This window comes from Aquarana catesbeiana, linkage group LG03, assembly GCF_042186555.1.
Source record: "Aquarana catesbeiana isolate 2022-GZ linkage group LG03, ASM4218655v1, whole genome shotgun sequence".
Classification (NCBI taxonomy): Eukaryota; Metazoa; Chordata; class Amphibia; order Anura; family Ranidae; genus Aquarana; species Aquarana catesbeiana.
In genome coordinates this window covers 624,815,436-624,831,182 of record NC_133326.1, presented here as the reverse complement: position 1 = coordinate 624,831,182, position 15,747 = coordinate 624,815,436, and the positions used below count along the sequence as shown (strand labels likewise).

General features: G+C 42.8%; 1 protein-coding gene across 3 annotated transcripts in view; it reads left to right on the top strand.

Annotated features, from left to right (window-relative positions):
- Positions 1–15,747, top strand: part of CAMSAP3 (calmodulin regulated spectrin associated protein family member 3) — a 165,092-nt gene that overhangs the window by 121,009 nt on the left and 28,336 nt on the right. Inside the window, exons 5-10 of one of the 3 annotated variants that reach the window (XM_073622378.1) lie at positions 365–397; positions 5,818–5,865; positions 9,158–9,296; positions 10,231–10,370; positions 10,479–10,554; positions 13,979–14,036. In XM_073622378.1, the coding sequence (XP_073478479.1) occupies positions 365–397; positions 5,818–5,865; positions 9,158–9,296; positions 10,231–10,370; positions 10,479–10,554; positions 13,979–14,036 (494 nt within the window). The remainder of the gene's footprint in view (positions 1–364; positions 398–5,817; positions 5,866–9,157; positions 9,297–10,230; positions 10,371–10,478; positions 10,555–13,978; positions 14,037–15,747) is intronic. The other 2 variants (XM_073622379.1, XM_073622380.1) reach the window with 2 other exon arrangements.

Genomic DNA, 15,747 nt, shown 5'->3' with positions numbered 1-15,747 from the left:
CGGCACCCTGTTTATAGTGGGCATGATAAAAAGAATACGGCTCATTTGTATTGGCTACAGTGCCCCGTACACCAGTTTTTACAAATGCTCCTCCTGATCTTTTCTCTAGTCATGATTTCAGGTACATATATAACCTACACATGGTTTGAAGGCAGTCATTCTGTTGGACCAAATCCATTTTTGTTATAAAAATACAGCCTGTAAGTCTACTGTGACACTGTTGAGGCAGGATCCAAAATGGCTGCCATCTCCGCGCGTAGGCTGACTGTGTTCTATATCTCCTTCTACTACCCCATCTCTCTCTGGTGTCCTGTACATTTCTCTTCGTTACTGCACCCTGCCATATTTTTCTCTTTCTCTCCAGTGCCCCTCCCGCTGGTACTGGAAGCTGGTCCCTGTAAGTGGCTTTTCTTGTTTCCTTTCCCTTTTAAAATTCTGAGTACCAGTTATACTTTTCTATTGGTCCATGCCTGTGCGGTTGTTCTGTTATGCTTTAAAATGCACGTGCAAGACCAGGGTCCTAAGCAAAGGGTTATGGGATAAATGGTCATAATTTTCTTTGTGTATGCGTGCTTTTAACCCCTTACGTGCTTTATTTTAACATTATCCATTTGTTTCCATAATTGCCTTTCGATTTGCTTTTATAGCAGCTGAGCCTTTGAATTTTCTTTGCACATTTCCCCCCTTTTTTTTTTTTTTTTTTTTACATATTATTTTGTCCTTTTTGTTTTTCAAATTTTGTACTTTTAGATTCTTTTTGCTCCTACTTAATTTGTGGTATCCCAGAATCCTTTGCAAGCCAGCCCGTCCTCTTAGGCCATAAACTGTTGGGACTGTTGAAGTAAAAAGTGGGAGAGACTTTTCAAAACTGCCCTCTCTAGCTGTCCCGGACCATTATCGTTTTGACTATAAAATGAATATCACGGCTAAGAGGTGATGCTTTCACAGACCCAATTTGATTAAATCCATTGTGGCATGCCTGTCATCTTATATTATTATTATTATTTTTTTTTCCATTAAAAATCCCAACTTGATTTTGTGAGAGTGATGGTGCAGTTGTTAAAGGTTTAAAGCAGCAATGTCCTGTTTTAGTAAGTTAAGGTAACCAGTGGTTTTGTTTCACTTGCTGGTCCTACAGCCACAGATGAACCACAAATCCCAGCATGCGTTGTCACCTACTGGCATGCCTATTATATGTTTAGAAGCCTGTTAGCAAGGATTGACCTAAATTTACAGTGTTTGGTTAGCCCAACTAATTTATAGCAATATGGCCGCCGAACATGCATTTAGTGTAAAGTGTATGTAAAACCAAAATTTTTTTAATTGGCTTTGGTTGAAGTGACCCTATCACTACAGGGTCAAAACTAAAGTAAACCTAGGCTGTAAAAGAAGATCTGTATACTTGCTCTTCTAGGGAGCCCTTTGGCAAAACGTCATTGCATTCATAATTACTGGCCACTGCAAGAATTCAACATCTGGGTTTGTCGAATACTGCTCCCCCTGCTGTGCGCTGTGGTTCCTACATCACTACAGGGAATACAAGGTTGTGGGAGAAACCACAGCATGCAGCAGGTGTGTTTTAACTAACAGACTGTTAGAAAGGTAGTAGTAAACAGTATCTACTTTTAAACTGGCTATAGATGGATTCAAATTTGGCTGGTTCAGCAGGGACCAGCTGAATTTCCGTCCATCTATGGCCATTTCTGTTCTAGAGAAATTGACCTAATGATCTGCTTCTCTCGAATTGGCTTGTTGACAAGTTTTCCTTCAATCAGCACTGATTATTTTTCTCTGACTCCAGAGGAGTCTCCACTGTCAGAATACAATAGCATAGTGGGGAGGATTCCTCCATGTGTGGAGAGAGATCCGTGTATGGCCAGCCTTACTGGTTGGGCTTACTTTAGTTTTAATCTCGTAGTTACATTGTCACTTTACAGTGAGCAATAGTTAAAACTTTTGCCAGTTTTTTTTTCTTGTGTCCTGTTAGTGAGATTTCCCCCCACTTCCTGCCCTGAAGACACAACAGGAAGTGAAAAAAATTTCTCCAAAATACTGAATTGTAGTCATTGGCAATAAGTGTCTCTATTAGGAAGTATGCCCTCTATTCCTACAGCAGTGGCAGCTGTAAAGTTTGGATTTCCAATTATTTTATGCCATTGTGAAATGATCACTAGTTCAAATAGAGAGAATCTGCCCTGTGGGGATATAGCAATAAACACCTGACAGGGGTTCTAACTGTTAATCATGAAAGAAAGAAAGTCTTGGCTTTAGATACACTTTAGGTGCCTGGGGAACAATAGGTGGCATTGTAACAACAGTATCTTCATTTTTCTTATGTATATGGAGTTATTATAGTAACATTGTAAAATATGACTTATGTATGCTACCAATATTCATCAGCACATGCTCTCTCTCTGAGCCAATGTATTATCAGCTGTATACATGATATAATGTTGCCCGTAGAACTATGTAGGCTCAGCTTTCATACCACTGGGCATGTATTGGTTGCTGAGGAGGGTAATGGCATCCATTTCTTTGTCACTAATTCTCAGTACCTTAGTGTATTTAATGTAATCTAAATATTGATTTAGCCCCTGGATGGCTGCTTGCATATACAGTGTGTAAAACAGAGGTGACTTGCTCAGCATGCCATGAGGTTAAAATTTAATTTATAGTTTTTAATACCACTCCAGCCAACAGTTTTGGATAGAGTTAAAATGTCTGCCAGGTTTTATCTCTGCCTATGACCCTATTAGGATGGTTTTCTTTACTTCCTGTCCCTGTGGCACCCACACAAGAAATATGGAATGAAGGTGTCCCCAATACAGAAAGGCACATGCAACAATTAAAACCATTATAGGAAATTCTGTCCCTTTGTACCAAAAAAGGGCTGTGCCGCAAATTAGGCCAACAGGCGGCACACATGGAGGCACATTGGGGGTCAGCACTAAGGCCGGAATGTCCACTCTTTTCTTGGTGTTGCTCACTGATCCTGTTTTTTTTTTTTTTTTTGAGGCTTCCTGTTACTGAGCTCCATGACCAGCCACTGCGCCTGTAGCACAGGAAGGCACAGCAGCTGAGCCACTAAAGGTGGCGCAAAGCCTGTTAGCACTGTTGTCACTGATGCAGTGGCCAGGCAGAGACTTTTACTCAGTGATGCTGATCTGGCACTTTTTAGAGACTGAGCTGTCTAGTGAGGGGTAGTCTCCCCACAGACAGTGATAAAAACACTGGGAGGGTGTAACCTTTGTCAGGTGTGTTTTTTTTTTTTTTTTTTCTTGCTGCCTTCCATTGGGGTGATTTGCCCTTACTTACTGTCCCATAGCCAAAACAGGAAGTGAGAGCATATCCCCCTGAAGTGAGGGAATCCCTGTCTGTCACCAGGGTCATCACAATTAATGTCCCCATTGGAAGATTTCCCCTCTATAACTGCACTGGGGACAACCCAAAATTTGGGATTTACTTTTTTTTATTCTTTATTTAACGTTTTCAAAATACAGAAAAATTAAATCCGGGTAGGAAGGATAATAAGTAACAGTGAGGGCCCTTTCACACTGGGGCGGTTTGCAGGCGCTATTGCGCTAATAGCGCCTGCAAACCGACCCGAAAGTGCCGCTGCTTTGTCTCCAGTGTGAAAGTCCCAAGGGCTTTCACACTGGAGCGGTGCGCTAGCAGGACGGTAAAAAAAGTCCTGCTAGCAGCATCTTTGGAGCGGTGAAGGAGCGGAGTGTAAACCGCTCTTTCACCGCTCCTGCCCATTGAAATCAATGGGACAGCGCGGCTATACCGCCGGCAAAGCGCCTCTGTAGAGGCACTTTGCGGTGGTTTTTAACCCTTTCTCGGCCGCTAGCGGGGGTAAAACCGCCCCGCTATCGGCCGAATACCGACGGTAAAGCGCTGCTTACAATAGCGGCGCTTTACTGCCGCCCCTGCCCCAGTGTGAAAGGGCCCTTAGCCTATGTTAGTGGCTTTAGGGTTGCCACTTTTTCTTCAAGCCAAACCCGAACACTTTAGCAGCGCATAGTAATTTTTTTTTGTTTTAATATACACTGTAGGATTATAACAGGCCTGGGACACCTATGGGCACTCCAAAGAGAATAGTAATGCGGCGCACATTGTGCCCCCTCACCCTCCTGTCAAGCCCTGTTCCGAGCCACATTCCTGCCAGGATAATGTGTCCAGGTTTCAGGTGGACTGAAACCCAGACACATGATTCAAAACCTGGACTGTCTGGGTGAATCCTGGACAGGTGGCAACCCTAAGTGGCTTATGCCATATAAGGGCCCTTTCACACAGGAATTTTTCAAGCGCTTTTATGTTTAAAAAAAAAAAGCCTGAAAAGCTCAAGAAAAGTGCTTACCTTTAAATTTATTGAATGTTTTTACACTGGGGTAGGGTGCTTTTGTTGGGGTGAAAAAAATCCTGCTTGCAGCATCTTTGGAGCATGTTTGGGGAGCTAAAAAAAAGTGCACCAAAAATGCTCCTCTCCATTGAAATGAATAGGAGCCGCCTCAAAAACGCCCCCACTAAGCATTTTTGGTGCAGTTTTTGATTCACATGTCCTTAAAAACCACACCAAAAGCATTCCATTAACACATAGGCATTTTAGTGGCAGTTTTGATGCGAACCAGAAGGTGAAGGTGCCCTAAAACTTATCGTTAAAATGGGGCAATACAACAGAAGCCAAAAATGGTAGCTCAATAAGTCTTTTTTGAAGTATGAGTTGTCCAGAAGTTAGGGGAGACCTAGTCATGGAAATTATCCAACCAACGTGAGTAAAAGAAATCTCAAGAGACCATTTGGGATTTACCTTTACTGATAACAGTAAACAGAACAAATCGAGAAAGTGGATCTCACTAACGGGCACAGACAGCAATAAAACCTGACAGAGGTTCTAATTCCTCTTCACTCTATCCAAGACTAGAAAAAAAAAGTTTTGACTTTAGTTATACTTTAATATTTGGTATTCATACCAGTGTTCAGCTTACAATATGGGCTGTGACCTCCGTCCTCCATGTTGAGCCACTTTTTGCTGTGTGCGCATGCACCTAAGAGCTGCATGCAGATAGTGAATAGAAATGCACATGCAGAGGCTGTGCGGACACCCAAAATTTGAGGTGCGGGTGGGAGCAGGTGCATGGATCAGAATGCAGACACTGTGCGTTTTGGATCTGTACACCTGTTCCTCCTCACGCGTCAAATTTTGACAAGTGACTGTGTCCGTGCACGGCGTGCAGCCACTGCGTCTGCATTCACTTCTATGGGTGGCCTGCACTCAGCTTTGAGGTGCATGCACATGCAGCAAAAAAACGACTCGGCATCAGGGACGAGTCTCGGCACCCATCTGAATGAGCCCTATTAGGCCAATATTATTATGTAATTGATGTAAACGTAGGTCTGCCTGGTGTCTCCAGACTGCATTCGAAATCTTCCTATTTGTTGAACATAACAGAAATGTGGATTTTTGGCCTGGTTATATTGGGGCACCACTCAAATGGTTGTTTTTATTCCCCCTCCAAGAAAAACAGTCTACTTTTTACAAACCTATAATGATGTCAGACTGGTTAAGCTACCAAGATCTGCTATCCTATATATGAACCCTCCCGCTTTTATCATTGCTTGCCTCAGGCTGGCAGCCATTTTTAGTCTTGCTCATTATACCAGAGATGCTAAAGACTATCCCCAGACAAGTGTACTGCTGACTAAAACAAGGACACTTCTGCTCTAGGCCTTGCTGTCCAGACTCTCTGTCTCTGTCATTCCCTCTGATATGAAGCTGCCCTGACTTTCTCCGTTGCTCTTTTCCGTTGCGTTTAGCATGCCATCGCTTTTTGTTTAAAGGAGTCTGGGAATAAGCCTCCTGTGGTAACGTATTGTGCACGCTATCATTTCCGGAATTCTAAATCTTAGATTTTTTTTTACTTTTTTTTTTTGTATCAAAACATTTATTGTAATTTTTTCTTTATTTAGGGCAAATCTGAGTTTCTTCCTTTTATACACATGGCAAAAATTATTTTATTTTTTCCTTAACAGATATGTTTGAAAGGCCTTGTACACCGCTAGCTTCTCTCTGCTATCATTTTGCAGCAGAAATCCAGATTTGCATATTTTGTTATGTGATATCTCCTGACAGAAAATTTGCAAGGAAACTTCCCCTGTAAGGTGTTTACAAAGTGAATATCGGTGTTGCAGCGTTCTGAAGAATATATTTTTTTCTAAACCTTGTCAGCAAGACTTGTGACCTCACCTGGGTTATGTGAGGTAAAATTAAACATGGAGTCCCATGAACCTCGGTCTGATCGGTGCAGTGGAACAATAAGATAGTACTGTTGCCCAGAGCAACCAATCAGATTTTAGGATTTATTGTCTAACCTCAACTGGAAATGTGAAGCGGGATCAGACTGGTTACTGTGGGTAACCCATGCAGTTCTCTCTCCTCCAGGTCTTATAAATTGACCTTTTAGGCCTCTGTTGTCCTTTTCCACAGTTATAATTTTTTGACCCCTTTCCAGAAAGAAATTTGGGAGCTGCAATTGTTAAACTCTTTTTGAAAATGTTAGTTTCCTGGCCCTTAGGCTGGGTTCACACCTATGCGAATTGGATGTGGATTTCTCCGCATCCAATTCGTATAGAGATTGTGACCAGATCTCTATGACATCTTAGCAACAAGGCTAATGGGGATTTTTCAGTCAGGCTTCATGAGTTAAGAAAATGGCCTACATCTATAGCAAGGGCATTATTCAACTTTGGTTCAAGTTGCACAGTTTGTTTTTTGTCTACAGATACCTCTTATCTCCATAGGAAGTTTTGGTAAAGGTGACCTATGCCTGAATGGGCTAACACAGTGCAATGGATAAAAAATGTACGTAATGGATGACAAAAATAAAACACAACACTCGGTATATGCCTTGTGCTGTACTGTACAATGTGCTGGGATGCCCTTCACAATGAATAGCACCACAGTACACCACGCATAGAGCAGGTGATCACCATGTGCTTCTTTTAGTGTGCATTGCCACAGTGCTTATGTGTGAACGGGCCCTCCATTCTTCTTGCTGCTCTAAACTAATAAAACATTACCTCCTTTTTTTTTGGCTTGGTTAGTACATTTTGCACACACTATTGTCGTGTTTTGCACTGTTTCTTTATTGAGAAAAAGAAAAAACAGAATTTCTTTAATTTGTGTAGAGCTCAGATGCGAAGCTCATGTTCTCCAATGTTAACCTCTAAAACATGATAATTATGTTGTCCTCGTCTTGTCCTTGACTTGACATGATGGCTCCCCCTGTGACTGACAACTTCTTGTCTGCTTTTCCAATCGGGCCATCTGCTACCCTTGTACGTTCAATGTACATGGCAAGAACAGTAAAAAAAAAAAAAAAACATGTTTTCATGCCGCTGTTGTGTTTAGACACTTGGACATCTAACATGGGATCTCTTCCTTTTGTATTAATGTCTGCTGGGTGGCTTTACAGGTAGCACACCCCCATAGGAGCTGTTGGTGAATGCAGTCCTTTTTTCCCCACTTAGAGCACACGCAGCCAGGCACCCAACATTTCCCTCACTCTTCCACTGGTTTCAAAGTACAGGGATTTTTTAATTTTTTTTTTTTATTGGGAGCAATTAACTTGGATAGGGAGAGGAAGTGTGGGATACCCCAATAAACTATAGAGCTAAAACACTTGAGGACTCCTCAGCTTTCTGGCTGCACAGTACAAAAAGGTATGTCCCACAGGATGCTGATGGTGACTAGTACTCCTTCCAGAATTTAAAAGCTACACACAGTCACTAACTCTTCAGAGCTAAAGCTGCTTACTCCCATAGCCACAGAATTATCAGTTGCCTCCTGCTGATATCCATCAGGCTCTTCCTAGTGAGGGAGATGCAGACTCACACCACCATAGGACAGATGGACTCTTTCCCACCAATTTCCTCCTAGCTCTCTCCAAACCCAACTTGATCCCTGGACTCAAACCTGTGATAAGGCCCCCAGCTAATCTTAGCTGTGACTTGGCTGCCTTCCTAACTACTTCTTCTAGAAAGCTGCCCCAGGGGCACAGTCCCCCTGCACATGTGCCCCCTCCAGCAGGACTGGACCCTGAAACTCTGCTGCTCAGGCCTCATGCTATTTATGGGCTCTCTTCCACCAACTGGGCATGCGTATAAATATTCAGGCTGCCCACTTTGTTCTTCCTTCCACTATGGTTCTAGAATCCTCTAGAATAGAGGGAGAAGTCATTAGAGCAGCAGCCTGTGAGACACTGAGCAGGCCTAAACAATCCACCCCTGTTCTAAATTAATCTAGCAGCCTACACTTCTAGGAGTGTGCTACACTAGTAATGTCAGCCATTTGAAAAGGGACAGGCTACGCTAGCTCTCATTGGGAATACTGGACCTAATCTTAGCTAAACATTCTCCCCACTTTAACAACTTTGACACTTATTAGTTCACCATGAAAGAAACCAAGATTCGAAGGCAGCCATCTTGTGCTCTGAAACTCCATTCACAAAAGCCATGACTTCACTTTGTGGCATCTGTAAATCATTAGAGTGGTTCAGTAATAGGTTTTCACTAAATCCAATTTGTGTAAGTAGTACTCATATTAAAGCAGTCCATGGATTAAACAAAGTGCGTTTTTTTTTTTACTTTATGCAATAGATCTTTATTCCACCAGTGTAAAGGGAAGAAAATCAGATTTGCCGAACGTTTATATTATTTTTGTGGATGTCCTATTCAACCCCTTAAAAAAAAAAAAAAAAAAAAAAGAGTTTAAATTCCTATATGCATTGTTTCATTTCTTTTTGTATTCCACGGCTTGCTGAATGTATGTATTGTGCACTCACCCTTGTAGTGGCTGCATGTTCTGTACACGCACCGGCCTGTATAGTCTTTGATGTGCGGCACACACAATGTAAAAATGTAATATGACAGACGTAGTGTTAGATCACACTATGCGCACCACACTGTAGGTTTATAGAGACATTTTTTATCTGTAATTGGTGTCTGTAAAATGCTTGCTAGGGGAAGTGTCCACACTACTAGAGTTATAGAGTGGTTCATAACTACTAGTGCATTATGTATTACACAGCTACACAGTAGATAGGTGTATAAAGATGATAGTATTAAATGTTTAAACTGCCTGCTCTTTCTCTGCTAGATCCGGTATCGGAAGGACAAGGCACTGTCTAGGCAGACCCCTTGCTTCACCTCAGTGTCTTCCATCAGAGACCTGTCTAATGGGAGTGCACTGGCTGCTACTGTCCACTACTACTGCCCCAGCGAGCTCCGGCTGCAAGGTAAGTACAGATTTCATGTGTGCAAATCATATGTGATTGGAATAATGCACCCCTGATGTAAAATATAAGAGATACTAAAGGGGTTTTATGGTCATGTGAAGGCTAGAAGGTGAATACCATGATTAAACAGGGGAAAATCTGACGTAATTTTTTGTGTCCTGTTTGTTAATGGAACCCTGCCATGTAAGAAGTATTGTCCTCCTGAAAATGCCTATATCTGGGTTTGGTTAGTGAAGTTCCCAAACTCCCCGACCTGCATACTTGTTCTGGTTTAGTGAATTAAACCATTGAAGCCACTGGATTGGCATGACAGTCGGGTAACTATCATTATAAGTATCACCTGCCTATTTAACCTGTAAATGGGCCTTTAGACACCTGGGCCAGATCCAGCCTATCTGATCTGGGGGTGCAGTATAAAAAGTCATGGGGTGTAATGTCAATAGTATGAGAGAGATGCAGGGACAATGTTCTTCTGCACCACAAGTCACAAGCTGGAAATAACATTTGACAGTGCAGAGGCGATGCACTTTGTACCCCCTGTCAAACTCTTTACCCTGATTTGAAAATGCCACAGCCACAAAGCAAATTTTTGCAACCAAGGCATCTGTACAGCCCCATCTGGCTGTAATGGGACAGTTCAGGTGGGTTCACAGTGCAGCCGCCAGTTTTTACCATCCCCCAGCTGCTCGTCTGAAAGAGCAGTGATTTGTTCTTTTTAGGCCATAAGATTTGAAAATTACAGTCACATGGCTATAAATACAGAAAATAAAGATCCTTATCCTGGTGGAAAGCTTCGTAGTCTCGTCTTTATCGCTGCTGAAATGTACCCTGGATAGCATTAGTAGTTAACAAGGTTAATCTGTTGTGCTGGTTTTTAATTGATAACAGGGATCATTGCAGCTGCTGCCATTATAATTGTCTCTGTTTCCTGCAGATGTCTGTCTGAAGGATACGATGTCTGTAGCTGACAGTCTGTACAACCTTCAGCTCCTCATAGATTTCTATGCCCAGCATCTACTTCCATCTTGTACACTTTCCCTGGAAGACTTGCTCTATGTGCCCGCCGCTCTGCGGGTGAGTAACAGATAACACCCCACGTATACTGCTTTTTGCCCACTTGCCATAAACCATTATATGTTACCTCTCGCATGTTAAATTGTTTTCCTTTGTTCTGGTCATCAGGTGAATCTTGTTGCACTCTTAGCGGACCTGTATTACTGCTTTGAAGTCGCCAAACCAGAGTTTGTACAGCCTAAAGGTATGCATTTCTGTGGGCTATTTAATTTTCTCACAAATCTCACCTGTAAGGTAAAAGCTGTATTGTCATGAACACATTTGGGGGGATTTCAAGGGTTCTTCAAAAAGTTTCCGCAGTTTTTTTTAACTCTATTAGATATAAAAAAAGTGCAGAAACTTTTTGAAGATCCCTCGTAGTCCTAGTGACACTTTTTTGGTGGCATGACCACCAAAATAATAAAAAAATCCCTGCTACCTGTTCCGGTAGCTTTAAGTACATGTGTGGCAGATTCAGGTAGTTCTTAAAAGCGCGCTACCTTTACAAAACTGCACTATTACTGCATCAAATTAAAAAATAATTACCTCCAGTTCATACATAATGAAACTGGGGGTAATTAAGAGCAACTCTAAATTGGTGCACAGAAACAGACAGAGTGCTTGTCTTTGTACGCTGTGTAGAAGGTGGCATATTCGCCACCACCAGTTTTGTCAGGGCACCTTCCTTATAACCAGGAGCATCTGAACAGGTGAGCACAATCATTGTGCAGTATTCATGAGCCTTCATGTAAGGTAAACTAGATGTTATACATGACTATACACAAAACAACTTTAAAAGTGAAATACACATTTAAAATATTTATAATAAAGCAGAACTACTGATTTAGGGCCTGCTTTCCAGATGTGTTTTTGTATGGGCATTTTTGATGTGTTACGGTGCGTGTTTTTTTTCTCTTTTTTTTTTTCTTCATCTTAAACAAGGGCATGTGCATTGTGGTGCGTGCTTGTTGCGTTCTGGTGCATTTTCTATGTGTTTTGTTGTGTTCCAGATCTGTTCTATGCAGGAAAAATACAGCATGTTCTGCTTTTGTTGACTGCACTGGAACGTGCTGCACTAGTGTGAACTAGGGCCTTTGAAATCCAGGTTAAACACTGTCCATGCATTTTTGATGCAGAAAAAAATGCACTGCACTGCATCTGGTGTGAACCAGTCCTTAACCGTTTCCTAAAACAGTAAGGCCTAACTTTGAATCCTGCAGCTGGATTCATAGATGGTTGTTAATAGTTGTGGCCATAAGGCAATGACAGGCTGAAAGCAGCTGCAGCTATCCGCAGGTGTTTGGATGTAATCGCACATGGAGCAGTTACTTGTGGTTAGGGACAGATGATCGCCCCTGGAGGCAAGCTGTTTTCATCCAGACACGATCATCTGACCTTGAGATTGGTCATAGATTATGCAATTTTCCTTCCTTCAGCCACAAGTTGAAGGAAAGAAAATTGCTTGATTTCCCTTATCAACTCAGATTCCCCCATCAACTCAGTCAGTGTTGATGGGAGAATCCCTCCCACTGCACTATTGTATTTTGGCAGCGGGAGGTTTCCCAGCCGTCAGAATATAATGATCACTGCTTGCAACTATAGCCGCTGGCAATGATGAAAATTACCTGGCAGGCTGGTTGTACTGAAGGCAATCGATCAATCAACTTCAGTACAACCAGCCCGCCCATAGATGGGTCGAAAAAAAATTGATCCGTCAATGGCCGGGTTAACTGGAGATAGCTGCTCCATGTGCGACTACAGTTGGACAGCTGCGGCCACTGTCAGCCAGTCATGGCCTTGTACAGGCTGTGTGGCCGCATCCGTCAGCATCCAGTTGCAGGATTCTGCTGAATTCTTGCTGCAGCTGGCACATAAATGAAGGCCCGTGAACCCCTCTTAGGGCCCTTTCACACTGGGGCGGTTTGCAGGCACTATTGCGCTAATAATAGCGCCTGCAAACCGACCCAAAACAGCCGCTGCTGTCTCTCCAGTGTGAAAGCCCCGAGGGCTTTCACACTGGAGCGGTGCGCTAGCAGGACAGGGAAAAAAAATCCTGCTAGCAGCATCTTCGGAGCGGTGAAGGAGCAGCGTATACACCGCTCCTGCCCATTGAAATCAATGGGACAGCGCGGCTATACCGCCGGCAAAGCACTTCTGTGGGGGACACAGCAAACATGTGGAAGAAGGTGCTCTACAGAGGCGCTTTGTGGTGGTTTTTAACTCTTTCTCGGCCACTAGCGACCGAATACCCACGGTAAAGTGCCCCTTACAATAGCGGCGCTTTACCGCCGCCCCCGCCCCAGTGTGAAAGGGCCCTTGGGTAAAGGGAGCCTTGACTACTGGAAGCATGGCATCTCCTAGGTAACGAGGTTAAGTGGCTCCCTTTTTGGATCGGCTACTAAGACACGAGGTAACTGGGTGGAGCCTTAACTCTAGAAAAAGGCTAAGCAGGGACACGTCCCAATACTTTGAGTAGATTCAGCTGACACAGGAGTTGCCCATCCACTCGTCCATTGTGAGGTTGTTCACGGTGGGGATGGTGTGTTCAGGGTGATGTGCAGTGTTGGTTTTCTATCACACATAGTGTTTTGCTTCTGACCACATGTTTGCTGTGTCCCCCACATGGCTTCTCACAAAACTGCAAATACATTTTCTGGCTTTTTTTTTGGCTGTCTTTCAACAATGGCTTTCTCCTTGCCACTCTTCCATAAAGACCAGTTTTGTGGAGTGCACAACTAATAGTTGTCCTGTGGACAGATTCTCCCACCTGAGTTGTGGATCTCTAAAGCTCCTCCAGAGTTACCATGGGCCTCTTGGCTGCTTCTCTGATTAATGCATGGATTGAACAGTTGAACAGTGCTCCTTGAGATGTTGGAAGCTTGGGATATTTCCTTATAACCTAACCCTGCTTTAAACTTCACAATTTTATCCCTGACCTGTCTGGTGTGTTCCTTGGCCTGTTTGTTCACTAAGGTTCTCTAACAAATCTCTGAGTGCTTCACAGAACAGCTGTATTTATACTGAGATTAAATAACACACAGGTGGACTCTATTTACTAATTAGGTGATTTCTGAAGGCAATTGGTTCCTCTGGATTTTAGTTAGGGGTATCAGAGTAAAGGGGGCTGAATACAAATGCACGCCACACTTTTCACATATTTATTTGTAAACCATGTTGAAAACCATTTATCATTTTCGTTCCACTTCACAATTACGTGCCACTTTGTGTTGGTCTATCACATAACACCCAATAAAATACATTTACGTTTTTGGTTGTAACATGACAAAATGTCGAAAATTTCAAGGGGTAGGAATACTTTTTCAAGGCACTGTAACTGTCACAATTGCCAGTGTGTCCACTCAGTCATACTTTCAAGCCTTCATGTGGCTGCTGTCATAGCTGATCCCATGTGCAGCTCCATGGCAACTACAGATCTAAACTAAGGCTAAGATGTCCTCAGCTGTAAAGGATAGGAGGGTTTAGTTATTTGTTTATATTATTTATATTTGTGTGTGTGGAAAAAATAAAAAATAAATTCTATAGGCGAATGGGTTTTTGCAGTAATATGGACTATAAATGTAATAATCCTCCTAATGTTTAGCTGAATTATTTAATTATTTGTCTTTTAGATTTGCAGTCAAGCACTGAGAGCACCACACCCACACCATCAAGTGCGCACAGTGGAGGGTAATTTTTTTATTTATTTTTTTTTTACAATCAGTGACAACAAGTTTACAAGTCACCTTTGTAAAACAGAATTCATACAAAATAAAATCATGGATTTATGAATTGGTTCTTAAAGTGGTTGCAAAGGCGTATGGTTTTTTTTTTACCTTAATGCATTCTCCACATTAACCGCTTGCCGACGGCTGGCCGTCATATGACGTCCTGGGCTTTGTGCGGGGATATCTGAATGATGCCTGCAGCTACAGGCATTATTCAGATATCTGCTTTTTCAGCCGGCGATTCCCTACACCATAAGAATGATCATAGCGGCTGGTCAGCATCTTGACCATTTTTACGGGCGGCAGAGGGGACGTCCCCCCCTTCCCGCCACCCTCCGGTGCTTCTACTGACTCACTGCTGCGATCGGTGAGTCGGAGAACGGATCCGCCAGCCCCGGATGTTTACCATAGAGAATTCCGGCGGACCAGATGGTCGCCGGAGTCTCTATGATCGTCGGAGGCCAGGCGCGATGTTATGACGTCACGCCCGACCTCTGCATTCAAACGAATGGCGCCGCCTCGGCTGGGAAGCCGAGATCGTTTTATTTATTTATTTTTTATTTCAGGCTTCCCAGCCTAGAGGTGAGATGTGGGGTCTTATTGACCCCATATCTCATTGTAAAGAGGACCGATAATGCGATATTCCTATTACAAGGGGTGTTGACATTTCTTGTAGTAGGAATAAAAGTGATCATTTTTTTTTTAAAGTGCCCCCGTGTGCTTGCACGCAGAAGCGAATGCATAAGTCCCACCCACATATGAAAATGGTGTTCAAACCACACATGTGAGGTGTCGCCGCGAACGTTAGAACGAGAGCAATAATTCTAGCCCTAGACCTCCTCTGTAACTAAAAATATGTAACCAGTTAAAAATTTTTAAAGCGTTGCATATGGGGATTTTTAAGTACCGAAGTTTGGCGCCATTCCACGAGCGTGTGCAATTTTGAAGCATGACATGTTAGCTATCTATTTACTTGGCGTAGCTTCATCTTCACATTATGCAAAAAAATTGGGCTAACTTTACTGTTTTTTTTTTTTTTTTTTTTTAAAGCACCAGTTTTTTTTCCAAAAAAAAAAGTGTTTGAAAAATTGCTGTGCAAATACCGTGCGAGATAAAAAGTTGCAATGACCGCCATTGTATTCTCTGGGGTCTCTGCTAAAAAAATATATATAATGTTTGGGGGTTCTATGTAATTTTCTAGCAAAAAAGTATGATTTTTACACGTAGGAGAGAAATGTCAGAATTGTCCTGGTTGGTAAGTGGTTAAGGTAAAAAAACTTCCATGATCAGCCCCCCCCCCCACAAATACTCACCTGAGTCCTATTTCAGTCCAGCGCTGACAGCACTGTGCTGTCTCTCCTGTCCTCCTGTTGCTGTCAATCAAATCCTGCAAGGAGCAAGAAGGGAGGGGGAGCGAGATGTTGAGCCCACACAAGTGCACCCAAAGCAAGCGCCTTGCTATGGGTGCACTCGGAAGGGCCCAGAGCACCAGTGGGGGACCCCAGAACAGGAGGAAAGGAACCACTCTGCAATAGAGTAGATATAACATGCTTTTTTATTTTAGGGAAAAAAACACCTGAAGTTTTACAATCACTTTAATTTGTGGAAAGTGACATGCAAATTGCCCAGTGGGTTTTGGCAGATATGCAGTGACCACATGGGGCCATTTTTTT